General features: G+C 43.2%; 2 protein-coding genes across 8 annotated transcripts in view; one reads left to right on the top strand and one right to left on the bottom strand.

Annotated features, from left to right (window-relative positions):
* IQCE (IQ motif containing E) overlaps nt 1-13,363 on the bottom strand; it is a 29,867-nt gene extending 16,504 nt beyond the window's left edge. For 3 of the 5 annotated variants that reach the window (XM_051632320.1, XM_051632321.1, XM_051632324.1), the window contains exons 1-15: nt 11,812-12,096; nt 11,139-11,181; nt 10,467-10,610; nt 10,042-10,173; nt 8,984-9,054; nt 8,127-8,240; nt 7,423-7,473; nt 6,829-6,899; nt 6,537-6,609; nt 6,092-6,141; nt 3,319-3,476; nt 2,777-2,832; nt 1,878-2,083; nt 967-1,071; nt 131-233 (exon numbers count right to left, since the gene is read on the bottom strand). In XM_051632320.1, coding sequence (XP_051488280.1) covers nt 131-233; nt 967-1,071; nt 1,878-2,083; nt 2,777-2,832; nt 3,319-3,476; nt 6,092-6,141; nt 6,537-6,609; nt 6,829-6,899; nt 7,423-7,473; nt 8,127-8,240; nt 8,984-9,054; nt 10,042-10,173; nt 10,467-10,610; nt 11,139-11,181; nt 11,812-11,946 — 1,512 coding nt within the window. In that variant the 5' untranslated portion in view covers nt 11,947-12,096. Of the gene's footprint in view, nt 1-130; nt 234-966; nt 1,072-1,877; nt 2,084-2,776; nt 2,833-3,318; nt 3,477-6,091; nt 6,142-6,536; nt 6,610-6,828; nt 6,900-7,422; nt 7,474-8,126; nt 8,241-8,983; nt 9,055-10,041; nt 10,174-10,466; nt 10,611-11,138; nt 11,182-11,811; nt 12,097-13,204 lie in introns of those variants that run through there. The other 2 variants (XM_051632323.1, XM_051632325.1) reach the window with 2 other exon arrangements.
* Nucleotides 13,364-13,763: 400 nt separating this feature from the next.
* Nucleotides 13,764-23,444, top strand: BRAT1 (BRCA1 associated ATM activator 1). Of its 3 annotated transcripts, none has more exons than XM_051632393.1 (13): nt 13,764-14,010; nt 15,320-15,474; nt 16,065-16,212; nt 17,120-17,492; nt 17,572-17,691; nt 18,407-18,498; nt 18,752-18,870; nt 19,344-19,530; nt 19,906-19,979; nt 20,552-20,654; nt 20,932-21,030; nt 22,080-22,222; nt 22,467-23,444. In XM_051632393.1, exons 1-13 carry the CDS (start codon nt 13,833-13,835, stop codon nt 23,187-23,189), a joined length of 2,514 nt encoding a protein of 837 aa, XP_051488353.1. In that variant the 5' UTR covers nt 13,764-13,832; the 3' UTR covers nt 23,190-23,444. The 3 variants fall into 3 exon arrangements, with proteins under 3 accessions (XP_051488353.1, XP_051488352.1, XP_051488355.1); XM_051632392.1 differs by having other exon boundaries at nt 22,044-22,222; XM_051632395.1 differs by lacking the exons at nt 15,320-15,474; nt 16,065-16,212 and having other exon boundaries at nt 22,044-22,222.
* Nucleotides 23,445-27,167: the final 3,723 nt, after the last annotated feature.

Here is a 27,167-nt window from a genome sequence, read left to right as displayed (position 1 = left end):
TACAACAAGATGTAATGCCTCTCTGAAAAGACACCACGAGCAGCTATTTAGACTATCAGCTCAATTTGCAATTTGTTAGTTAGATGCAAGAGGAAAAAACAAACCCACAAACAAAAACCTGTGTCTGTACCTTACAAAGCTTTTCCATTGTATCTTCTGCTGTTTCTCTCTTCTCTTTGTCCAATTTTGACTCCAATTTCCCTACATGCTGTGTCAGGTTCTGGATTTCCTCACTGTGGTTGGAGAAGCAAAGATATTTATACCTAGATATTTTCTGGTAAAAATACTGAATCTGCTTCATAAGATTTGGTTGCTTTTTGGGTTTTTTTAAAGATCCAAGTGGGAAAATGCTCAGGATAACATGATACATACTCTTATAGCAACAGATATGTAACACCAATTCTCAAGCTGGGATAGCACAGCCTTATGTTAAAATTAAGAAGTCCCAAGGTTACAGTGGTGTCATTGATACCATTAATATTGCATCCAGATCTGCTGCAGTTTCATATTTGTCAGTCAGAGTACTTTCTTACAAAGCAAGAATGAAAAATACACTTTTTTTGCCACATCATATGGAGCTATTATCAAGTTACCCAGAAGACATGAAGTCAAGGGAGTGACATCTTGGCAGTGGTGCAGAAGCACAGGCTTAGGTAAAGATACTACAGGGTTTTTTCCTTAGAAAGAGAAAAAAATGTCTCTGTGCCCAAAATGGCAGATCCCTTTTCCCCTTTATCTCATTAATTTCTATTATAATTTCTTATTTTACTATACTTCTTAGTCTGCCACTTCCTCTAAAACCCACTCTATACAATTCTTCACTCCATCTCCCCCCCAACAGTTCTGTTTAAATAAGCTTCCTGCAGCTCAGATGAATTCATATGAAATTTGAGCCACTTCAAAAGAGACAGATACTTTAACAGATATTTCTTTGGTTCTGAAAGGTTCTAACACAAAATATGATACCTTGAAGTCTGCTCTTCTCTACTTTTTTCTTCCATCTTACTCTGCCACTTCTGCAGCTCCAGCTCCACTTCAGCCTTAGCCTGCAGCAACTGCTTGAAATCTAATCTAGAAAGGCATAAGGAAATCTAAGCAATATTTAAAACATTAAGACTTCAAAGTAGTTATTTTTTTTGTTTTAACTTCCAAATAAAATAGGCTTTCTCAAATGTGTAAAGTAACTAAAGGTTTAATTTTTCCTTTTAAACACAACAAAATGCAAGCATTCATTGTTCAGAAGCAAAAGGCCTCTTTGGGAGCTCTCACTAAGCAGCTTTGTTGAGAGGTGAGGTGGTGCAGGAGGCAGAGGGGCTTATCAACAATAAAAAAAATACATAGGTGTGTGCACATCTCTGCTCCTGGGCAGATTAGCCTGTCTGCCCTTGTGCACTCACACACCAAACCAGGCCAGACAATACAAATTGCAAATCAATTTCTTGCGTGGGAGGAAAGAAGTCACAGTGCATCATATGGCAGAGGGCTTAAATGGAGAAAGTGGTAGATCAGGACAAAACATGTTGAAAAAAACAAGACAAATTTTTACAGCAAAAGACTTGCAAGAAGTGTTATGTAAAGTGACATATAACCCTTCAAAAGTTTTCCAGTGTGGTTGGCAAAAATATATGCCTTGAAAAATGTGATAGACAGGCAGAAAACCACATTTTCCATCCTCACTGTTTTGTTTCTGCACTATAATTTTACAATGCTACTTGGACTAGAAGAAGCTTTTCAAATAAAAGCTGAAGGGACCCTCAACATTTCTTTTAATGCTGAAAATGTGAAGGACTTCTTACATTGGTCCATAATGTGATAGGAAATAATGAAGTATTTCACACTTAGAAAAGAACAACATCTCAGACAAGAGTTGCACATACTCTTTGTTAAGTAGGAGATTTTGAAGTGCCTTCCTCTCACTCTTCAGTTTCTTCACTACCCTTTGGAGCTGACGACATTCCTCAACATGGTCAACCTGTTGAGAGGCTGGATGATCCAGGTCCACAGAAGGTGATGACACAGCAGGTAACTGTGAGGAGTCACTACCTGCTGATGACACCCTGGTGTTCTCCATGGCACATACTTTCTAAACAGGATAGATGCACACAAAAAAAAAAAAAGGAAAGAATAAAATAAAATTTTATTGAGGACATGAGAAAAAAGTCACATGAAAGTTAATTTTAAAATGTGCATCTATATGTAATAAGTATGAGAAGAGAAAAAAGTGAGGAAGGGCACATGGTACAGCCATTAGTTTACAGGTGCCAGAAGGCACAAGGCTGCTACATTAAAGGAGTAAGTGCCACAAGCAGAAGCCATAAGTTCTGCACCTTCTGCTTAAATACAGGTATGATGGGAACTTCCTGGATTGCTGGTGCCTTGCTATGCTGTCCCTCCAGCAGATGTTGGGGTAGTGGAAATCCCCCATGAAGACCATGGTCTGTGAAGGGGGCCTACAGGAAAGCTGGGGAGGGAATTTTTACAAGGGTGTGTAGTGGTAGGAAGTGGGGGAATGGTTTTAAGTTGGAAGAGAGGAGATTTAGGTTAGACATTAGGAGGAAATTCTTCACTCTGAGGGTGGTGAGATACTGGAACAGGTTGCCGAGGGAAGTTGTGGAAGCCCCATCCCTGGAAGTGTTCAAGGGCAGGTTGGATGGGGCTTGGAGCAACCTGGTCTAGTGGGAGGTAACCCTGCTCATGCAGGGGGTTGGAACTGGGTGATCTTTAAGGTCCCTTCCAACCCAAAGCATTCCATGATTCTATGATTACGATGACTTACTTTTTCTAGTTCCGAAATCCGCCTCACCAGCCTCTGTCTGCTCCACTCACTATAATCTAAATACAATAACAAAGCTTTAAACATGAAACTATAATCAATGAGTCAACATTCTTCTTGGTTTTTGAAACTTCTCTCCATACAAAAAGACCATTTAAACACCTCTGAACCCCTATTTTAAATATGCAGTAAGGAAAACATGAGAACGGTCTTAAAACATCCGACTTGACACCGATTAGCTCAGTAGTCAATACAAACCATTCCCATTCATCATTCTTCAACAACTGAAAAATTATTTTCCAGTGAAACGTTAAGTCTTCACGTGATTCTAGTCCAGAATTCTCAGGGATAACAACAAGGGAAACCCAGGTCTGACTGGATCAGCATATCCAGAAGCCAGAGACACTCCTATAAGACATTTCTCATTCCAACTGTTGCCTCTCCTGAATCACTTTTTTCTACCCCTGCAGGGCCCTGCTCTCAAATACAGATCCCAAATATACCTACATCCCCTCCCCCACATTCACCAACTTTTCAGCACCTACTTTTTGTTTTACTGGAAGGAGGAGAACTGCTCAGCACATGATCTAGATCTTCTTTCAGCCTCTGATTCTCATTCTGCAACTCCTTGATGTTCCTGGACAGTCTCAGGACAGCAGCATTCAGAGCCTTTAGTCGCTTTTGGGTATCTCTGCCCTCTGTACTTGGAAACAGGGTCAAAACCAGAAAGTTAACTTAAAAGCAGAGAACAAAGAAGTAGCAATAAAAAGAGTGGAACAGCCTCGCTATTGAAGTCAGCTGTTCAAGTTTACTGCTCCAGGTCCCTTCCAATACCATTCCTCAACATTTTTTACTTGAGGAGTCACCTATTCTTTTAGGAAAAAATATGCAAAGATCACCTTGCTCAACACTTGCACAATTGTTTTAATTCACATCAAAGAAAGAAGATACTTGTAAACTGAAAATTAATTTATTCCTTTTACTCTCTCCCCCACTGTTACATTAACACACAAACAAGGTACTGATATGAGTTTTACTTACTTGGTTTTCTATTTGTTTTGTTAACCAACCTTAGAATGCTTTACCAGTGCTCCATGGACCACTGATTTAAAAACACTTATCTTCAGCCACCTGGGAGACTCCTCCAAAAGAAACCTGTTCAGCACAGAAAGCTAACCTGCATGCTCTGAAGTGCCTTCTTCCACTTAGCTTAGGAGAGAGAGAGAGCTACAAGATGGAATAATTCTCAAACAAATCCAATACACAAGTGTATTTTCAGATAACTGTGAATGCTACTCTAATGAAAAAACTACTCCTGTGAAAGTAAACCCCAGAGAAACGTCTGTCTTCATCTAAGATATATTTCAATCAATGAGAGATTTGAAGAATACAGCTAATATTGATAGCATGGGAATAAAAGGCCTCAGAAAAGGGGAAACCTGGTATGTGTTAACACTATTTTAAATATATTGCAGTGATTTTGCCTTTTTAATTGTTCTACAAAAAAGGGGAAGAAATCTCAGCTTCCAAATAAGCAAAGTTGTAAAGTTTGTTCACAAAACACTTCTAGTGATATGAAATACTTGTTCTTTGTTGTTATGAGAAAGTTCATAAAAACTTAATTCTGGAAACAAAGGTCTGAAGTAACTGACAGACCTACTTATAGAGAAATGCCACTGTCAATGACAGCCACAGAGAGTCTGTGAAGGAATCTTACACATTGGAATAATTACAAGGTAAAGGGGGAGAGAGTCTACAATTAGTGTATCAGAGTTAAAAGCTGAATCTAATCTACCTTTTGGAAGTTAAAAGCAAATGAAGTCATAAAAACAAACAAACAGGACTGGCCAATTCACAGGGATGACTATTTATACAGCTGTTGTAGGCTGGAAGAAAGGCAAGAGGAAAAAATAAAGGTAAAAAAGCCAACACAGCATACCACCAAAAATGAGAAGAGACAAAACCAATAGAAATAATAACCATATCCCTAAGTGTTATTATTTTAGGTTCATCAAAACCTAAACCAAAGAATTGCAGGCCATTTTGAGGACTTGAAAGATTGCCTAGTTTCTTGCTACAATTATATACTAACAACTTCACATATAAATAATAATATTTCAATATTAACACTGAAAAAGAGGAGCTAAATGCCATTCACTTCAGCCAGAAATAACATGAACCATCATGAAAGAAACACTCGCCTATAACTCTATGTGCCAGAGTCCTGATCTTTAACATCACTCAGCAATTCAGTGCTCAGCCTCTCAAGTATAGACTGACAGTCACATCATGAGGAGAGACTGCCCTTACCACTGCTTTTTGAAGCTATGAATAAATGAGGACAAGGAAGGGACCTGATGACTTGTTTTCACCTGTAAATGAGGTGTGATGGTTTACAGCTCCCCGAGGCTGGTTACTGCAAGCCTGAGCCAAGAGAAGTACTTTTGCTTTTTTTAGTGACAAAACAAATTGCAGTTTTCAATCTACAAGAGACAGTGAATTAGGGAAACACAAGTGGGATACATAATGACCCATAGAGTTCTCATATGCTTCCATCAATCTAAATAATTACCCCCAAAATTAAGATGGTTGCTTGTGCTTAACACTAGGAGGGCAAGCATATTTTGTAGAGGTGTAGTAACAAATATTCCTACCCCCTAATATCCTCTTCTCAGCTTGAGTAGCATTGACTTGGAGATGCTTTTACTTTGCTCTCTTATTGGAGCTTTATCTTTTGCCATTGTGCTTTGATTTTTATTTCCTCTATATGCCATTTACCCTCAGCACCACGGATACACTTGTACACCAATCCAAGATTTTCTGACAGTGTCACCACTCATGGAGGTCTCACAAAAGCTACCCTGATCTGCAGATCTGTCTCTACCACAGGAAAATGACATTTATTCCAAAAAAACCTTTGTTGCAGCACACAGCCTAGAGCAAGATGCAGAACTGACTCAAGATTAAAATCCCAACCACCTAGTGAGTTTGTTTCAATCACCAGTGATGTTAGAATAGGTGTGATTATGGGGGCAGATGGATTTTATTTAACAATGATAAATTTTCAGAGCTCTCATGTACTTTTAAAATAGCTGTAGCATTTTTCCACATCCACAAAATGATCTAGCTAGAAGAAACAAAAAATGTAACTAAGACATATGTCAAGGCTGTGGAGGCAACCATAGGAGTAACAGAAGGTAAATCCAGCAATCTAGATGACAAAATAAACTGTTCTCATGTAGTTGTTTTCCATCAGTTATATGAGTGATATATCAAACACCTATAGGGCAAAGTTTGCCTCAAAAGAATTAAACATACTTTTTCCTCATAGTCTCAGATTTTGCCAGGAGGAGTTGGAGACGATGAACCTGTGAAACAGGAAAGAGAGATTCCATTAAGGAATGAGCTGTGAAAGCTGCCATTGCTAGTGCAACACATCTGCCCATTAGGTGAGAATCAGGATAAGCCTCTTTGGGTAGGAGCAGAGGCAATGACACCACTGAAAATCAGGCTACTGTTCCATCCATTTCATCTAGACATTATGGATGTACATTACTTTTTTATTTCTCTTTTTCAACTTATTGAAGAAAAAGGTTTTTCAGTACATATGTTTGGATCTACAAGAATACCTATGAAAATCTGATTTCAGTCACAGGTGCAGGTAAGCTGTAAAAGACCTACCTAAACCATTTCATTTATATTTAGACTCAAAAACTGAAAAACTTCCTCTCCTGCATGCACATGAAGGACCTGTCAGATGTACCTCTTCATAGTAGGTTTCCATGGCCATCCTCACTTCTTCCAAGTCAGTGGTCTTCATGTTAGCTTGGAATTTGCTGGAAAGAGAATAATACAAAAAACAATTCAGTAAGACCAGCAAAGACATTGTAATACCTGTTGGCTTAAAATTTCTGGGTGGCTGCTTTATAATTGCTCTTATGTTCTCAGAGTTCATTAAAATATCATAAGGAACAGAACAATATAGATGAAAAATAACATTTCAAATTCTCTTTATTATCTCATCTAATACAAGCCTTTACCCCCCAGAGTCATACTTAATAGTGTTGTCTTTCTCCTTGCACTGTTGTTCTAGCTTAAGAATCTTCTGCTTTAATCCACTAACCACCTACAGAAAGAACAAAGAGCTCATGAGTCCTAGAATAATCCATCTCTTCCGAAAAGTTCCATTTCTCCATAATCTTGCCCTGTATTTATAAACTGTACCTAAACAAATTCCTACATGTTTTAGTACTTAGTAAATCACATGCATGTCTGCTACCCTGTGACAAAGAGAACACTAATCAAATCAGATCCCTCACTTGTATCTGTCGTAACATGACCAGCTTCATGGTATTTATTCACAAACACTTAATAAAAAAAACCTCTGTCCATTACCCTGCTAAATACAAAGCAGCAAATAATAGGGAAAATGCCACCTAAATGGATACAAGACAATGACAAAGAAGGTTCCCTAAAATATTGTTAATTTCAGATCTTCATGACTGGTTTCTTATCTGACTATAGAAATAATGGTTATATGATTCCCTAATTGCTTATTCTTTTTTAATTTTATTTTTTTTAATCAGTAGTGTTTCAGCTAGGCAAGAGGAAAATAGGAAAAATGAACCAAAGGTAGAAGAAAATATTACCCATCCATTATCAGTCCTCTTTTCTGACAAAGCTCGTGCCAGCTCAGAGCCCTGCAAGATAAGACAAAGCAAGGGACCAACTTTGTTGCTTTAGTCTACTGCCTGCTCTTTGCACAGAATTTTCTAACCCACTCATCTCCACAGTCATTTCACAGTCCAGCAGCTGCAGTTCTGAAGTCCCTATTGTTTAATTTAGCACACCTCTCCCAAGATGTAGGTCTGCACATAAGAAACGACAGCCACAAGAAATTCAGTGGAATTCAGGTGTTCTACCTATGACCCTAAATGCTTCTCAGTCTGGTGGGTGTGACAATAAGGTTCAGCTTTTGCTCCCTGATTCAGGTCTCAGGGCTACAGGAATCAGTCACCATGCAACAGGTTAACTCCCTTCTACTCTCAGGCAAAGTATTTAGAAAGTGGATCTCTAAAGAGACAGCATTTTAATTTTACCTTCAGAAATTAAAAGTACCTTTGCTAAATAAACTTATCTGCACAGCATGGCATGATCTCCCTTTGAACGGAGCTGGACTGGTGAGACATGAAACAGAAATCCCTTCACACCAACAACCACCTCTCATATTCAATATCATCATTCCTAGGAGACCACACATTATAGACCCCTGAAATCTAGAGAGGCAAGGAGAAGATGATCCCACTGCTCAGCACTCCTTTGTCCCACTTTTATCCCCCCAAGAAACAGTCACCCTGGAAGGATCCAACAGTTGCTCAATCTGTTTATCCTTTCTGTTGTTCTCTTCTTCTAGTCGACGGAGCTTGGTTTTCATTCGATCTCCCTCATTTTTCTGAGCTTGTATTGTCTAAAAGAGAGAGGAAACATTGTAAGCACATTTCAGAACTAGAAACACACTTGAGTTTTTTTGCACAGAAACACATTCTGATGTCAATAACAATCCAACTGTGATGGTAAGGATGAAGGAAAATGAAAAAAAAAAAAAAAAGAAAGAAAAATGAGACCAACACACTGGGTCAGGGCTGACAGGTAAGAGAGGGGACAGGGCAAAGGGAAAAGGAAAAGGTGTAACAGAAAGTCAACCTTACACAAGTGATCCACAACAGCCAAGATAATTGTCTATAGGTACTGCTTGTGTTCAACATGCCCAGTCCTCATTTTTCATACACTGCACTGAACTCAATGGAGAAATTGTTTAAATGGGATGGGTAACATCCAGGGCAAAAAATGATAAATTTATAAATGGAGGTGGAGGGACAAAGAAACCAAATGCAATGAACCTTTCAGTGTCCAGCTAGGGCCATGGCTGGGGCTCAGGGCTGGGTATACTTCAAGGCTTCCACATCCAGTACTCAGAAGTATCTATCATACCATAAGAACAATGAAATTGCCTTAAACAGACACAAGTTTAGTTCAGCCTTACATTACAAATACAAAAAAAAAAGAAGAAAAAAAAAAAAAGGTGGATATCCCAGTTGTAGAAACAACTTCAGTTCACTGAAGTATTCTGAACTAACAAGGTCTGGACATCTCCAGGTGGATGGAGTGACACTATGACTTTCTATGCAAGTATCAGAGAGACTACTGTACCTTTTTCAGCTCTATAATTTCATCATACATGTCTTCTTTTTCTTTGTAGTCAGGAGTTCCAGGAATGTAGCCTACAGAAAAAGGTATGTAAAATAAACTCATATAAAAGAGGTATTTTTAACCAGCCAGAAATCTTACAGTTAAAGAGAATATCTAGAACACCAAACTGGAAACTAGGTACTTTTTTTTTTTTTTAGAAAAAGAAAAAATCAGCAAGTAAATTAATTTTAGAAATGGAGATGTCACTGTAAGAAACTTCTGCCAGATTTTACAGCAAATTTCTAGTAATTACTTCTCTCTGGTGCTAGATTAAAATAATCATCCCATGAAAGTTACACACTTCACAGAAGACTGCTGGCTTCTCAAACCAACAAATCCATTATTTAAAAAAAGGATTTCTAAGAGATGGCCAGAATACATTTTTCTATTGATGCCTAACATGTAAAAGTCTATCATCCTTTAAAGTTGCCAGAAACTCTGCATTACCAGCAATGGTATAGGTGCAACTTTAATGACAGTGGAACTTTTCAGTTTACAGTTCTCCTTTAAGAAAAGAAGGATAAAAGTTTTAAATTTTGCTCTTCTCATAAAACTCAATTGATTTTAATATCACTACCACATGATAATACACTCTCTAGAAAATAAGTAAAAGGAGTCAATTACATAGAATTTCAGGCAAGCAGATGGTTTCTGTCAATGGTTCCTAAACTATGTTTTGCAAAGTCACAATAAATTGTCTACAGCTGGCCCATTGAACCATGTTGTATTTGCAATGTTTTCAGCTGCAAATGCATGGCAATTTGCAAAAAGTTCTGAAAGATAATAGTGATTCATTGCTCAAAAAAAAAAAAAAAAAAAGAAAAAAGTGGAAACCCCTGCCTTATCCAATTTGGAACTCTCAAAAAGTATCTCACAGATCATATTTTCACAAATGTATTTTGATACAGGCTAAACTGAAATGGCTCTTGCTTTACCAAAGCTAAGATCTTAAGCAAGGTGTGTTTTTGCAGGGGAAAAAGATGATTAACTTTTATCTACCACACCATTACACAGTTTACCATTACTAGATGAACGAGAATGTTTTGGCTTCTTCATTCCTAGAGCTTCCTTCAAATATTCTGGAGTGCTACCAGAGATGTTAGCTCGCACGTGCCCCATGTCAACATCTGATTTCAGGGAATGGCTGATTCCTGCCAACAAAAATGGAACCAAAATGCAAAAATCAGGAAAAATTGTGAATTAAATGTGTGGATTTCTTCAGAGGAAATGCAACACAGAAAGCTCCAGATGCTGTTAATTATTCCCTCTATAAATTCCAATGCTCAAGACCAGATAATTCCAATCACCCCAAAACATAACAGTGAAATGACTTCCTGTGTAGCCTATAACCAAACACAAATCTATGATTTTAAAATTTATCTTTTAAGCTGTCCACAACACTGAATTTTATCCACATATGCAAACAAAGTTTCTATACTAATACCTTGTTTCAGTGATCCCAGCCACATCTGCCTTGGGTGTTTTAGAGCTGCAGTCTCAAGATGTGTACTGCCTGATCCCTGCAGAGATCTCCAAACTGCAGTAGCTTTTTTAGGATACAATTGTGTGCTAGAGCTGTAGGGAGACTCTAAAACAAAATACAATCTCTCAGCTTGGCCTTAAAAAGCTCAAGTTCACAAAAATTCTTTCTGTTTTGTGCTCCAAGGTAAAAGTAACAACAACCAGCAACACTCTGAGGTCAAATCTTCTTTGAAACATTCACTGCAAGTATAAAAAGGAAAGTAAATGGAGCAGTGTAGTAAAATAATTAAGCCTCAGAAAAAAAGGACAAAAATCCACCTTAAAACTGCAGATGTAATAACATTGTACTTGTAAGGTCAGGTGAAAAAAACAAACAAACAAACCAGAACTGCTTAGTCTACAAACACAGGTATCCACTGGATGGTAGGTGGCTCCAGTAATTCTAGATTCATTCTACACAGCAAATACAACCATTTCTCCATAAAGACAAAAGAAATTCAGAGTGCCTGTCATTAGAAGGGATAACATGAAATGGAAGTAGTTTATGCTGGAGCATCTCCCAGTTCCTGTGCCCCACAAATCTATCTTGCTCTGCAATAATGGAAGCAGAATAAAAAAAATATTCCACACTTACTTGGTGACTTTGGAGGCTTGTGAAAAATTTTCTTCTTTAACTTCTGAAAGAGAAAAATAATGTATCTATTTAAAATACCTCACTCTTCAAAGATTTCATAATATAATCAGAAAATTGGCTTCAATCTCCATTTTGTATGAAGATCATTAGTTCTAATAGCAAAAAATCTTAAGTATATGCAGATTTGCCCACAGCAAAAGGCACCAGAATTAAGGTGGTGCCTAGTAAAGCTTTTATGCTACAGGCAAAAAGTAGTCTCTTTATGCTCAGAACACTAATACCTTCCCCATCAGTATATTAAATACAAGCAGCAGCAAATTCAAGATGATTACAGAGTAAAGGGTTATCTGTAGAACCATTTAGCTAAAAGAAAGACTCAATTCCATTAAAATGCTGTAAAAGGGTTACATAGACCAGTAACTTGATAGAATAGCTAAATGAAGCCAAACACCATTTGCAGCCCCCAGTGCTGACAACTTAGAACCCAGAGGATCCTGAATCACACATGGAATTAAGAGAAGTTTTTTTCAATCAAACTATGTTGCAAGACTATTGTCAGCTCTCCTCTGTGAAGGGTGTCTTCTTAACCAGGAGGCACCACACAGATGAACTTTGTGCAAGAACATGCTGAAGAGGCCTCTTAAGGCATTCACCTGCCATTGATACAACTCACCATTTCTGTATCTGATTCACAGGTTATCCCAGACAGGCTGTCATCTCCCTGGGGAACAGAGATATCAGCTGTGACATTTGATACTAAGTAATTGGTTATAACACATGTCCAGAAAACTTTGTATCCTGCTAACATCGCAATACAGTTTGAGTGCAACACATTCAAAGGGTAAACGTGTCAACACAGCTGCAACAAATGGCAACATTTGCTCTAACACAAATGTTCAGGGTGAGAGAGCACAAGTCAGTTCAGACAAGAGCCACAGAGACTTGTATACCCTTCAGTGGACAGCACCAAACAGCTGAGCCTCCAGATGCCCTATCCGCCAAGGTGCTGGTTCTGCTTGAATTTCTTCACCAGGAAGAGTTAAGCAGCAGCTAATCTGTCTGTCCCCTCCCTCCCTCACTTGTTCCTGCCCTTGCTGTGCTATGGGAGCATTCAGTAAACTCAACAGGAGAAGTGACCACGCTGTGGGGGGAAAAAACCCAAAGAATGGCAAGCAGTTAATTTTTCCTCAGATTGACTTGACAGCTTTCCCTGCTTCTCAAATGTAAACATAGCCACAGCAGAAGGAAAATTCCCACTGCCCTCACTAAAAGAACATTCCCACTTGCTGCTGGTTCCAAGGGGCTCACAGCTGCTGCACCATTCTTTGGCCAGATGCTGATCTGTTTCTGCAAGAGGCAGGGCAGGGTGAAGTGACTTCAAGAACCTTGGCTGACAGACCAGGAGCTGGGACTGACAACAGAGCAGGTAAACCAGCTCTTTGTGCTGGCTGAGAACAAGCAGGTATACATCTCATACACCCTTGCCACAGAGTTTTTAATTTCCTGAGGCAATGCTCCTTGCAGCACACTGATTATTTTCCTTATTTTAAGGCCTTTTTATCACCCTGGGAGATCTCCCTACCTAACTGCTGCTATCGCAGTAGGAATCAGAGAACGCTGAAGGTGCCCAGCCTTGATAGGAGACAGTAAACAAAACATTCACCAGGATATAAATAACGTGCAATAAGAAAAGCACTGCAGCCCTTGGAAACCTTCACAGTCCCTTTACTGTGGCAAAACAGGCCCAGCAAAGGCCAGCTACCACGGAGAACATGCTGGCCCCCAGCAAAGGGCCCCAAAACCTCCACGCGGCTGCCGAGGGGGAGGAAAACGGGGGCTAACAGCCCCCTCCCCACATCCCCCACACCCTTGGCCAACCAAGGAGATACTGGCAGAGCCCAGAACCCTGCCGCGGGCACGAAGCTGTCCTTCTCCAGCTCCCAGCCAGCACCTCGCAGGCCTGGAGAACCCGAGGGGGCTCCACGCTTTGCCCCGACCCCGCGGGCAGGCAGCGCGGCTCCCGAGCCGGGCCTGAGGCCTCCTGCTCCCCGCCGCCCGCTCCTTACCAGCTCCCCCTCCGCGGCCGCCTCGCCGGCCCCCCGGGCCATGGCAGGAGGGCGGCGGGGAAGCCTCAGGGGTTAGCAGGTCGGCGGGGGGCAGCTCGGGGCATGGCGAACAGCGCGGGGCAGGCGGGACCGCGGCGGCCTGAGTGGCGCGCAGGCCTCTCCCCCCGCCCCAGCACTTCCGGGTTGCGGAAACCATGGCAACGGGCCGCAGGGAGGCGGGCGGGGCGGCAGCGGCTCCGCCCGGGCCTCGCAGCCGGACCGGCCTGGGCCCTGCTGCGGGCCGCGGCTGCCACCGAGCGGCCCCGGCAGGCAGGACACCCCGGCGGGCCCCGGAGCCGCCGCTGCCAGGGCCGCCTCCGTTCCGACACCCCGCCAGCAGCCTGCGCCCCGGGGCGCGGGGGCAGCCCCCGGCGGAGCACAGCCCCGCTCGGCCCCTCACGGGCGCTGCCCCGGGACCCCGGCCCGCATCCCGCATCCCGCAGCACCGGGCGGGAGGAGCGTCCTTCCGCCCCGCCCCGCCTTTGCGACACTCGCTTTGCGGGAGCGCGGCCGCCGTCGGTTCCGGGGCGGGCGCGGAGGGGCCCCGCGGCGGGGCCGGTCCCGTCCCCACGCCGCGCCCGGGGCCGCCATGTCCACCCAGAGGTCGTGGCGCATCCAGCGGGGCCGCCAGCGCTTCGCCGTCAGCCCCGAGTGCTCCCTCCTGCTGCCGCGCGTTTGCGCTGCCCTGGCCGACCCGCGGCGTCCCGGCTGCGATGACACCTGCCTGGAGAAGCTGCTCGACTGGTTCCGTCTCCTGAGCACGCACGGTGAGTGCCCGCAGGCCGGGACCCCGCGGGGAGCCTCCCAGGGAAGCGGCCTTCCCTGGGTGATACCTCAGAGCGCTGCCTGTACCTGGGCTTGGGCTTCAGGTGAGCCCGGATTCCTCCCTGAGGGTTGTGAGGGGCTGCGCTCAGCCCGGGCAAGCACCTTAGAGGCATGAGTCACAGAATCTTAGAATTGTTTTGGTTGGAAAAGACCTTCAAGATCATCAGATCCAGCCATGAACCCAACACTGCCAAGTCCACCACCAAACTGTGTCCCTCAGCACCATGCCTACGTGTCTTTTAAATACCCCCAGGGATGGTAACTCCAACAGTTCCCTGGGCAGCCTGTTCCAGTGTCTGACAACCCTTTCAGTAAAGAAGTTTTTCCTGCTATCCAATCTAAACCTCCCTTGGAAGCTCTTGAGGCCATTACCTCTTGTTCTATTGCTCATTACTTGGGAGAAGAGACTGACCCCCCAACCTTGCTCCAACCTCCTTTCAGGGAGTTGTGGAGTATGATAAGGTCTCCCCTCAGCCTCTTTTTCTCCAGATTAAAAATCCCCAGTTTCCTCATAGCACTTGTTCTCCAGACCCTTCACCAGCTTTGTTGCCCTTCTTTGGACATGTTCCAACCTCTTAATACCCTTCTTGTAGTGAGGGGCCCAAAACTGAACAGAGGATTCAAGGTGCAGCCTCACCAGTGCTGAGCACAGGGGGACAGTCCCTGCCCTGGTCCTGCTGGCCACACTTTCTCATGCAATGTGATTGCTGGTGGCCTTCTTGTCCACCTGGGCACACTGATGGCTCGTATTATGCCAGCTCTCCACCAACACCCCCAGGTCCTTTTCTTCTGGGTGGGTTTCCAGCCTCTCTTCCCCAAGCCTGTACCACTGTGTGGGGTTGTTGTGACCTAAAGTGCAGGACCTGGCACTTGGCCCTGTTGAATCTCATTCAGTTGGCCTTGGCCCATTGATCCAGCCTGTCTAGATCCCTCTGTAGAGCCTTCCCACCCTCAGGCAGATCCACACTCCTGCCCAACTAGGTGTCGGTGTCATCTGCAAACTGAGGGTGCACTCTATCCCCTTGTGCAGATCACTGATAAAGTTATTAAAGAGAACTGGCCCAAATACTGAGCCCTGGGGAACACCTCTTGTGGCTGGCTGCCAACCAGGTTTAGCTCCATCCACCACAACTCCTTGGGCCTGGCCATCCAGCCAGGTTTGACCCAGCCAAGCACACACCCACCCGTACAGAAGTCCTGGCAGTGACCCTCTGTTTTCTGGCCTCTTCTTGGGCAACACCTGGTCACCAGATCCTTCTGTGGAGCTGCTGCAGGACAACCCCTGTCTGACAGAGTTCATCACCTCTGTGCTGGCACTTCCAGAGCCCAGCCCGAGCATCCTCTCCTTTACTCTGCAGTTAGCTGGGATACTTGCTGCTTCCGAAAACCGCTTCCAACTCTTGCAGGTGAGTCAGCTGCCCAGGTACCTGCTGCTTCGTGTCTGTTCCCTCCTTCTGTGTGGAGGGCACCTAGAGTGCTTCTCATTTTCAGTTCAAAACAGTATATGGGATAACACTGTCTCACAGCAGTCAGTGCAAAATACTGCATTCCTGGACTGATGCTGTAGATTTGAACTGGGATGGATTTGAACTGGAAACCTCTGATTCCCTGCAGAAATGGGGGAGCTTTTTAAAGACCCGCTTTCTACAAAGAATGTATTTATAGTACAAAGCTCAAAACCCAAAAGGCTTTAAGGGAAGGGATGTGTATGACTGCATAAAGCAGGCTCATAGAACTGATGGATACACAAGTTGTCTGTAGCATCTCCAAAACAAGCAGTTTTGGTTTTGAACACCTTTATTGCTTAGTCCATGAAAGAGACAGTTGTTGAGTTTAAGCCTGGGATTCTGAAAACTTCTCTTTCGTGGAAACTTCCAGCAAGAAAAGGTTTCACTGCACCATTGATATACTCTTGACTTGGATGACGAGGCAGCCTTCCCACTCTCCTGAGCCCCTTTACTAACCGTTTAACTCTCGTGTTCTCCTCTGGCCTCAGCAGGAGCAGCTGTTGGTCAAGCTCTTTGGCCGGGAGGGGCCCCTGGACAGCGGCGCCTGGGGGGACGCGTCGGTGCGGAGCGGGTGGGTGAGGGGCGTGCACAGCATGATGCAGCACCAGCCTGCCCTGCGCTTCCTCTGCCCTGCTGGTGAGTGCCTCACCGCGGGGAGCTCCTCACACCTCCCTGCCCCTTCCACTCCGGTCTGTGGCTCAGGTGGCAAGTGAGAGAGACAGGAGGTTTCATTCATTTAAGTTAAAAATAAGCCATTGGTCAAAACCACTATACTCATCGAAAGATGTTGGGGTTTTTGTTAGATTGGTTTATGCATTTGAATTTTTAACTTGGGTTTTTTTGCCCAAACACTGAAGGTGGTGCCCTTTTTAGAAGGGAAAGAGGCACACCTTACAAAACACATAATAAAAATAGCTTATTGAAAGCCTTCTGTACTCTTATTTGTAACTCTTACTCAAAGATACATTTCAGTCTGATTTTAGTGCAGAAAAACTAACCAGGGGCTCATTTATCTCTTAATACCTGCACATTTCTGCAGTCCCATTGTTCTTACACAGGTATGTAAATTCTGCTGTTAACTTTGGATCCCATGTACAGAAGGGCCTAAAAGACTGGACTGACGTTGATGTTCAGTATGTGCTGCTGTCCATGTGATGGAAAAATAGTACTGTTGCTGCCTTCCATGGTTTTCCTATTGATTGTGTCTGCACATGGTACAGGTTCCTTCCATAAATACACAGCAACTGTGCTGTCAACTCTCCTAATATTACTAAAGTTACATTGAAGTCCTCTTCTGTTCCTAATTTATTAAAACACCTGAGGGGGCAAAACCAATTTTACTTTGTTTGCTTGTTTGTTATTAAGGACTGGCTGTCTTTGAGATGCCATAGAGACTAGACTATAAAAAAAACCCCACCAACACCATTTCAAGCTATTTGTTACTTGAATTAGAATAATACATGGCTGGAGTGCAACAAGGCTCCACCTCACAATAGGAAGGCTGTTGTTTTTTCCTCTAGTGACTTGTTTTGTTTGCACACAGGAGGCTTAGATGTGATCTTCGCTCTGCAAGGGGATCCCAGCCTGTTTGTGGCTTCAGCTGCCACTCAGCTTCTGGTGCACGTGCTCATCCTCTCTGCAGAGTCTGAACCAACTAAACCTGCCACCACAAAGGACTGTGACTGGCCTGAGTGTGCCCAAATGATTATAAAGCATATAGAAGATTCCCTTCGGTCCAGCTCTGCCTCTCACATCAAGCAGTCACTAAAGCTGTTAACTAGTTTGTTTGGCAGTTGCCATGCTGCGTGGACTGAAGTGCTTTGGTCAGGTGTAGCAAAGCAAATAGAATCCTTCTTGATGGAAGAGACTTCTCAAGCACAGCCCTTGCTGGCCAATCTTTTGCTTAACATGGCATGGTAAAGATCTTTTGGATCCAGTGATGGCATATTTATGTTTTCCACCAAGGACCTATTACTTACAGTTCTTTCTTCTCAGGTCCCCTGTGTTTAATGGCACTGAAGGAAGTTTTTGGGCATTAGTGACTTCTGCTCTGGAACACTTAACCCCAGTACAAGTGGGTCCTTTGGCAGTGGGAATTCTGAGGATCTACAAATGGTAGGACTTACTGCAATGGAATTATTGCACTCTCCAAATGTTTCTGTGCTAGTATCTTTGGAGTCTGTCCAAGAACTTTTTTTTTTTCCTTACTACATTTTCCACTACATTCCTTAATATGTAAGAATATGCAACAACCATGCCAGTAGCTAGCAAATTTCAGGCTCTGATGGTAAGAATAATACAGTTTCAAAGACAGAGAAATGAAAGGAGCTGTAATCCAATTGGAATCTGTGTTGCAGTTGAAGATTCTTTTATCCTGGTGCTCCTCTGAGAAGTCTGCCTGCATCTTCTCCTTAACACCACTTTAGATAGTGAAAAAGCATCAAGAAATCATCAGATGTTAAATGAGTACAGCACATATGGATAACTGATCTACAGGCTAAATAACACCTGTGTCTTAAGATTTAAGGACACCATTTAACTGGCAAGAAATGCCTCTCTCTAACCTTCCTTCTTACACAGAATCCCAGTCTCCATTTGCACAGCATGATAAGGCTGCTTAATAATTCCAGAGCCATTTTTCTTCTACTTTCAGTTAGCCAGGGGAGCTTGGAAGAAGGCTCAAACTGTGATAGTACTTTCATTGCTCTGTTGTTGCTGGCTTGTTTAAAAGCCTGTATGAAAAATATCATTCTGCTCAGCACTTGAGGGCAGATGTTTGGGAAGGAATGGAAATGTCCTTGTTTTCGTAACTGCTGTTTCCTCCTTGAAGCCCACAAGATGTGAGGATTAAGGCACTGACTGTTCTACTTCAGCCAATGGACTGTATTTTGAGAGCAGCCTCCCAACCTCTGGAATACTCAGGTATAGTTGTGATATAAAACTTAGAGGCTAGTCTGCCAGTTTTTTAAGTGTCTGGTGCAGACAAAACTGGAGGAGGAAGAGCAGAAGTAATCAAGGACAGTAACCACATTTGTTGTAAACCACAGCATCCTACTGACAGTTGCATTTGAAGGGATATTCATGCTACATCACTTGAATATCTTGATTAGCTTTAAATATCATAGTCCTTTGTATTTACTAACAACCTGAGCTCTTTCCTCCTTGGGTCTTCTAGGTTTGCTGGATGAGTCTGTTAGTGATCCCACCACTGTTGAAAGTCTTCTGTCTTCCAAGTCATCTTGTGCTGGTCTCCTGTGTCAGACCCTCACTCATCTGGAACAGCTGCTGTCTTGGGTAACATTCAGAGAAGGAAAACAAACCTGTCCTTGAAAACAGTTTTAATATTGATTGCAAACTTTTGCAGTAGAGCTTAACAGAACCTGGAGGAGAGTTGACAGTGAGGACTTCCATACATTAACAAAGTCTAGCACAGGAAAAACAGGAATATTGGGGCTTCTAAGGAAGGACTGCACTAAGATTTAAATCCATTTTCACAAGCTTTCTTACCATACCTTACTTCTACTGCAGTTATTGGTCCAGTGATAAAACATAAGTTGACCCACTTTCCCAAGCAGTGAATCCCTTTCAATCTGTGCAATAGTTCTTGAGAGACAGGAAGATAATTTGTTTGTAGTTCTTAGCATTGCAATACCTTAATAATACACCAGAAACTGCCATTTCTGCTGCCTCCTGACCAAAAACTCCTGCTCTGTATGCATGCTTGAGACTTTTCCTAGAAATGTTTGTTCTTCCTCCCATCCCTTTAGGTTCATTTGCCAGTGGATTTACCCTGCACATCTTTGCTGCACTCTCTCATGACAATATTGCAGTTCTGTAATGGCCTCTTGAGTCCAGCTTCTCCTCTGGGAAGCACCATAAGCCGCATCTTGATCAATTCCTCCAGAGTACAGGGATCAGCTCTTGATGTCCTGGCAGCACTGTCTGAGCAAAAAGGTGAGTTACTCTTTACCCTGTTGGTTGTTTTGTGTTTTTAATTTTGGAAATAATTGACTATTCCCTGGTTGCAGAGTTTTTCATTGCCCTTCAGTGATCTTTCTGAATTACCACTTCCATTTCTGAAATGTCTTCATTTTTTTCCAGTTTTTCCTAACCTTACCTTCTGTTGATGAGCTAGGGCACGCAATTCTTTAAAGAGGTTTTAGTGGTTGTGAGAAATTGGATGATTCTCCTTTGCTTCAAGGCCTGTACTTGCTTTCTTCTCCAAAACTGTTTTATAATCCTGTGTCTTCTGTATTTCAGCAGTTGGATTGTGATTCAACAGCTCCTTCTCTTAGTTTTGGTCCTTTAGTTTTATTTTCCACGTTTCAGGCTGTGACACCCTCATAGGAAGTGTATTTGATGTCCTTCTGGCATACCTGGAGAGTCCAAACAGCAGCCCTACTGTGAGTATAGAGCTATGGAGAGATGCAAATCAATTAGCTTGGCCCCAATGGGATGTAGTTCTGAGGCACTGTCTGACAATAACTGTTTCTTAGCACAGTTTGTATTAGAATATGTGAGAGACTTGTCTAGGGTCTGGATGGCCTGCAGGAAACAGCTTAAATTCTGATGACTGAGTAACTGACCAATACATTGAGTGCTCTGGAAAAGACAGGAGCCATCACGTCCAAGAGTAGTGCCAACAAACTCAACTTGACATGGCCCTTAAGTATTGGGTGCTTTGCACTGAGAGATTTTGTCATCTTGCTTTGTTCTAATGGCTCTGATGACAACTGCAAATCAAAAGCTGCAGGTACTTGAACTTGGTAGTATTAAACCAAGAATAGGTATTTTCTCAGTGCTTGTTAGAAATGTTATGTAAGCACCATTTGTTTGTGCTTACTTTTAGTGAGGAGGCAAATGTACTTGTTTACCCTGAGAATTTCTCTGTGAGTTTGAGGCTAAAACAAATTTCTGTAGCATAAAGGCAGCAGTGCCTCCTGTAGTAAAGTTAATCTGCTTTATATTGCTTCAGGTTCTGAAGAAAACATTTCAGGCTACAGCCAAGTGGTTGGTGCACTTGCAGAAACTGTCCTGCTCCAACAGTCAGTGGCAACACACTGAGAAGGTTTTGGAAGGTAACAAAGCTATTGAAGTTGGGACAAGCAGCAGCTAGTGCCCTGGATGAGATCTGCACTTGCCCACCCTTTCTGCTTAAAGCACTCAGGATTCATTTGGTTGCAATTACAGTGGATTTAGGTTTAGTTGCCCAAATAGTGCTTTGAAGAACTGTGGGAGAAACACACAGCAGCAGCAGAAGGGATTACATCAGATGAAATGCCAGAGGTTGCACAGTGATGGCTTCAGTAAGGCTGGTTGCCTTGTCCATTCAGGCTTGTCCCTTGGCTCTTACAGGGGTGTTTCTGGTGCTACAGAAGCGTTTGTACAGTCCTTGCTGGGAAGTAAGAGATTCTTCTCTGGAGTTCCTCACTGTCCTGATCAAACATTTGAGAGGTAGGTACAGAGGTTTAACAGTTCAGATTGGAGGAGCATTTCTTTTAATGTTTTCAAAGTCAGTCAGTCAGGCTTGTGAAGCATCTTCTGACCCATAACTGGAGGGCCAAGAAAGAAGCACCTAGATTTTTACCTCTAGGTCATGATCAGTATTTGACAAAGAGATTAATAAACTTACTGTACTTTTCTATTGAACTCAGATTGCTGTACCCTCCTTAATGGCAATTTTGGTGAGTTAAACTGAGGGGTGTTGAGACAATCATATATGATGAGACGTATTCAAGGCAGGTGACAGTGCTTAATGGCAGATGGTACTTTCCCTTTTTTCACTTTGCTCTGCAGTGGTGTCTGTTTCGTTTCACTCTGCAGGCTGGGATTTAGGAGGCTAAAAGCCTGGAGCTGCTTTACGTGCTGTGAATTAATTGCTGATATTCCACTTCCCTGGTAGCTCAGGCTTTGCAGCAGGTAGCACTAAGGCCATGTTAATTCTCCTACAGTAGCTCTGCAGTCTTGGAAGAGCGGGGGATGTTGTCAACTACTGTTGTCCCCAGGTCACAAAGGAAGCATCCAGCACACTCAGCTGCATTAGCAGTTTACCCTGCAGCCCCCTCTCAGTGCTGCATTCTTCTTCTTTGCTGTATGCCTTGACAAAAAGAAAGGAAGACCCATTTTTTCCTCCTTTAAGCAAAAACATAAGGGTGATGAGGCTGAAACCGTGTCCTCGCTTGCCCAGAGAAAGTTTTTTCTTGCTGCTAGAACAACTGTAAATGGATTTTTCCAAGTTCCAGTGTCTAGTAGGGCTTGACTGAAAGCCACCAAGCTGCTGGAAAATGGGGAGCCTGACACAGAGTGTCTGTGGTCTTGTGAGCAGCTGCCTGGTCTCTGCAGTGGCTCAGCTCACTGGCAGCTCTCCTTGCATCCTTGTATGGTGCAAAGAAACCTTTGCACTGGAAACAGCTTCGTGCTCTGAAAGAGTAAATCCTCACTTCTTTGGATTGCTGCCTTGTTCACAGACCAGGAGCAGTTCAGGAAGTCTCTTCTGTCTTCAGAGTTGCCAAGGCTTACACAAGATCTTCTTGAGGATCCAGAAAGTTATGTGCGAGCGAGTGCCGTGACTGCTGTGGGACACTTGGCCTTCATCACTTACTTTGCTCCAGAGTCACCTGTCACAGGGAACTGGTATAATAAAGAGGTAGGATGACTTTGTGTAGCCCACTGCATAATCAAGCAGAACTACACTTCAATTTACTGCTCTACTACTTAAAACTTTCTTCACAAGTTACCTGCAGTCTCATGCTGGCAGATTTCACAACCAGTGATGAAAAGACTACATTTTTTTTTTTACTTCTGTTGTTCTTGTTTCTTTGCATATTCCTCCCTTCTTCTTTCTTTGAATGTTGTTCTCCTCACTGTGCTTTCTCTCTTTTTACATTTAGAACACTGTAGAAAAGCTTCAAGAAATCCTGTCAATGGACCCAGAGGGCTTTCCCAGGAGGGCTGTGATTAGCATCTTCACTGAGTGGCTGAGACAGGGCTGCACAGCTCAGCTGCAAGATACAGAGCAGTTTGTCTCTAGAGTGATCCAGACTGTGGAGCATGACTTAGACTGGGAAGTCAGACTTGGTGGTTTGGAACTGGCTGAAATTTTCTGTAATCAGACAATTTACCAACATGGCCTTTCTGAATGCCCATATGCTCCTGTCTCAGCTGCAGTCACTAGTTCTGTTCATCAGGAGGAGGTGCTGAAGATACTCTGCCGAGCAAAACTGTTCCACTTTTTGTTTCAGTCTTTGTGTGACTGTGACAAACCAGTAGGTCAGAAAGCATGTGATTTACTGATTGTCTTAAGAAGTACCTTCTATCCAGTTAGTACCCTGGAAGCTTCAGAGCAGATTGGAAATTCACCTGCAACACCTGCCATTGCCTGGTTACAGAGGACACTAAGGCAGGGTTCTCTGGCCCAGAACTTCCCCACAGATGGGGCAGATTTTCAAGATCCAGAGAGCATGATGCTGGCTTTGGGTACAATAGACTTAGAAGAGCTACATGATGAGCTAAATAAAAGTACTGACCATTTGGAGAAAAGCCCCAAGTCCCTCTTAGAGGACATCCTTGCTACTGTGGGCACTACAGAGGAGAATGAAGCAGACTGTTACTGAAGACATCTTTTGCTCTGAGGGAGCAGTGCTTAAGCAGTTTTCTTCTGGTGAAGAATTTTTTGCTACCAGCCATAAAGTCTTTCCTGAGGGAGGATAAAAAGAAGTTTTACATTGCGTGGAGAAGAGGATGGTTTTGTTAGTTTTTAAATGGGTTAGAAAATCTTTGCTGTAATACTGATGAATTTATTTTGTTGTAAAGTGTGGTCTCCAATAAACGGGGAGTTGTTTTTCAAAATAAATATATAAAGAAATGCATTTGTTCTTTTTTTTTTTTAATCCTGTGTCTTTTAAGAAAGTACCAGACGATGCCTATTTGAGGAAGCATTTTTAAAAGGCACAACAGTGACTGAAAGCAAACTGTTGCACGCTCCCTTTAGAGCCAGAGTAGCTAAAACAGATGAAGACTGGTTTTAAGGAGTATTTGTTTTGACCTTGTTTGTATCCATTCTAAAATCAATTCTCAATTCCCTGTCGCATTTTGAGGTCTAGAGCAGAAGGTGACATTTAAGGAGTCACAAGCTGAAAACCCTTAACATTACAACCTTTCTTCTGTGATAACAGACTTGTTTGATCTCAGCAGTGACACTGAAAATCTGACTTAATTTTTAATTGAAGCCAGAAGCAAGTCCACTTAGCTGGAAGTGCTCTTATTCTCCATTCCTAAAGAACTACCATAGCTTCTAACTAATAAGAGAAACTGCCACCTGCAGCTTTTGCTTGATAAAAATAGATCTACACCTAGCTTTGGTAAACAACTAGAAAAAAGCAGCTATAGCATGAATGGCAACTGTTTTCAGAGAGAAAAAATGGCCAATTTTTTAAAAACTTGGGGAAGGCTGTAGTTTGCAACATATTCCAATGTCTTGCCAAGTGCTAAGGAGCTTTCTGAAACCTGGGAGGAAAAAAGAAAAAGTACCTTTTCCAGTAGGTCAAACCAAGCTGTGTTCTTTTCCAGCTCTGAGGTGTTGCTTGGCATCCTTTATCCTCCCGCAGCCCTTCTAGAGGCAGGAACACAACACACACTTTAGGCCAATGGAGGCTGCAGCATCAAATGCAGTGGAAGAACTTCTACAACCTCCTCCTTCAGTATTAGCCCTGCAGTCAGTACCATGGGGTAAGGTGAAGTTAGAATTTCATGCTGCTGAGGTTGAAGATTTTCAGTGAAGTCAGCACACTCTGTGCACAGCTTTGTGTGTGAACAGAGCCCTTGGGTGTCGTGCCAGCAGCTGTTCTTAGGAGACATTAGCTCTTCTGACAGACAATTCTACTTGAGCAGGGTCCAACTCTGGCAAAAGACAGAAGATATTAAAAATCAGGCCTTTTCCTGCCACTGTGTTTTTCTCAGAAATTGGAAGAGTTAGTGAGAGAGGGGGGATTTGCTTTTGAAGAGGTGTGGCTTGTCTGTGGAGTTTTAGCAGTCCTGTCTATTAGGATTAAGGTATTCTAGTTCCAAAACCACCATTTGTATTGGCAATGGGTCAGATATGCACCAGAAAAGGAGACAGCAAGTTGCTGGGTAAAGTTCTTCCTCCTGTTCAGCCCTACTATTGTTATTTCAGGGTTGTGAAGTTTAGGAGGCTCCAAGGAATTATTCAAATACTAGCAAATTGAAAAAAGTGACTTGCTACAGAAGGGAAATTCCACTGCTTATTAGTGAAGTCTCTTGACTCCCAGACCTATTAATTTTTAATGGCACTTTTTTTTTTTTCTTTTTGTATTGGCTGGGGTATTAGTGACATTCTTAATTTTATACCATTTGCCTAATTGCAGCCCAAGGTCTTGTTTATACACAGGATGCTTGTACACTGAAAATCCCAATGTGCAAGAGACTGGGAGGGGTCCTTATCTTTAAAAGGAGAAATAAGGATTCCTTTCATCTTTCATTAAAAACAGGCCTCCACCTCCAGTAATTAGGTGACTCAGTGCTGATTTTGTACTTCTCTCTCTCCTGAGCTCGCTCCATGGCCTTAACTCTGTTTTTCCTGCTGCTCTAGTTACAGTAGAGAGTCTTATTAACACTGACATTCTTGGACTGACATCCTGCACTTGATAATTGGGAGAAACATGAAGGGTCATGAACATCTGAGCAGCACGAGGAACAAATGCCAGGGAATGGAGAGATAGTGGGAGATGAAAGCAAACAAAAATTCCCATGGTTATTTCCACAGAAAACCATGGCCGTTGGTCTTGCGGGATTAAAATTCAGCGACAGATTGAGTAAACACCAACAACTACTAATGTGAGCCATCCATCATGCAGGGAAGCCACACCTTCTATGGGATGTCCATCTTTGGCCACTTCAAAGCTCACACGCTGGCCCTACCCCGCTTGCTCCCACTGCTACCTCATTTCCAACCCACTTCTTGACCTACCACAGCTCGATTTTTTTTGCACCTCCACAAGATCCTTGATCCTAGCCGCCCAGTTTTCTGCCGGGTGGAGAGTCTACACCCTGTGGTATGTCCTGTCAAGGAGCTGCGGCTGTGGTGCACCTGGGCGGGAGGGTTCAGGTCTGAAGGAGCCAGCCCCGAGAAGCAGACTCGTCACGCCACGTTCACACCGAGCGTTCGCTTCAACAGGCGCTGCTGCTGCTGCTCACCGCTTCCCAAGGTGACAGCACCGCTCCCTCCATCAACTCGGCACAGCCAGCTCACTCCTGTCACACACACAAACTCCAGCCACAGAGAGGAGGAGGTGGGTGGGCTGCCCTTCCGTTACGGACACAGGAGAAAGTTCAAAGCTGCCTGTTTTGGGATGGTTTTCTGGGGAAACTGCTGCTTTCACCCCAGCAGCGCTGTAGCTGTGCGCAGGTCCTGCAGGAGGCAGGCACCACCCAGAGGTTTTTCCACACGTGCACATCCCAGAGGATTTCAGCAAAGGCTGTGGCCAGACACAGGCCTCCTTTAATTGAAAAAGCACCAAGGCTCATTAGCTGTAATGTGGGCTGGGGAGAGCAGATAGTAACAGTACAGGTGGCATCAATTCAGACCATCACAGGTTAGAAAAATTGATGTCTCCAATGGCTCATACTGAGCTCATACTGATGATTACAAAGCTCGTCTCAGCTCCTTCTCTGCACAGGGACAATGTGTGTCCTGTTGCCTGATCTGCATGCAGGTGTGAAATTCCTAGAGTTGCTCTCACCATATTTCAACAAAGCTCTAAAGAAAGGATATTTTCTTTACCTGTTCAGACTCAGGCACAGGAAGAATAAGCATCTTTGGAACAGCCCTACTGTAGCAACAGCTTTATGAAAGCTGCCAAAAGAATGGTTGTTAATTTTCTAAGAACTGAACATTCAAAATCCGAAGAATATTCTTTGCCCAATTATACTAATTGCACAACTTAGTCAAAAATGGGCCATAAACATCTAAGGCTGTTGCTTTAGTTTAAATCTATGTGATCTGAGATTACAGATCAACCCATACATATCTTTCCAATTTCTTTTGTCTGTCTGTAATAAAATTTGCTCTGCCTTTCAATACGTACTCACCAAGGCTTCTAAAATCCACTGTGTGCTAGAGAGGAAACTCATCAAGGAGCTTCACAGCAGAAGTTCTCAACAATTTACAATGGAAAGTTACTATCAGCAGCAGCATCTCTACAGTCTGTGTCATTTCCCTTTAGAGCAGTGGGGTTTTGTCCTTTGCAGAGAAATAAAGCACCACTTCAACAGGGCCAGACCTCAGCCTGCATCAGACACACTCCTCTTCAGACAGAACAGATCTTTTTTTATAGCCTTGCAAGCCAGCACACAAAAAACCATGGTTTTCTTTCAAAGCAGCAGCATGTCTGTCTGAACAAGGTGGAACTAAGCTGGTGACATACAGCTGTGATGAAAGCAGTCAGGGCTCTGCAGACACACCACAGGTACCCTTATCCTCAGGTAGGACAAGCCAGCAGTCTGCACCTAGAGTCCCCGCAGCACTACAGGTACAATGACACAACTGTTTCAGATAAAGCAAAATGAAATTAAAG

The sequence above is a fragment of the Apus apus genome, chromosome 14 (genome assembly GCF_020740795.1).
Source record: "Apus apus isolate bApuApu2 chromosome 14, bApuApu2.pri.cur, whole genome shotgun sequence".
Lineage (NCBI taxonomy): Eukaryota > Metazoa > Chordata > Aves > Apodiformes > Apodidae > Apus > Apus apus.
This window is presented reverse-complemented; position numbering and strand designations above follow the sequence as displayed.

Bases quoted from the DNA above. Each gene is read 5' to 3' on its own strand.
- BRAT1 (XM_051632392.1), top strand. From the start codon at position 13,833: ATGTCCACCCAGAGGTCGTGGCGCATCCAGCGGGGCCGCCAGCGCTTC. The intron at 14,011-15,319 runs GTGAGTGCCCGC...CCTGGTCACCAG, and splicing joins CCGTCTCCTGAGCACGCACG to ATCCTTCTGTGGAGCTGCTG. The intron at 16,213-17,119 runs GTGAGTGCCTCA...GTTTGCACACAG, and splicing joins GCGCTTCCTCTGCCCTGCTG to GAGGCTTAGATGTGATCTTC.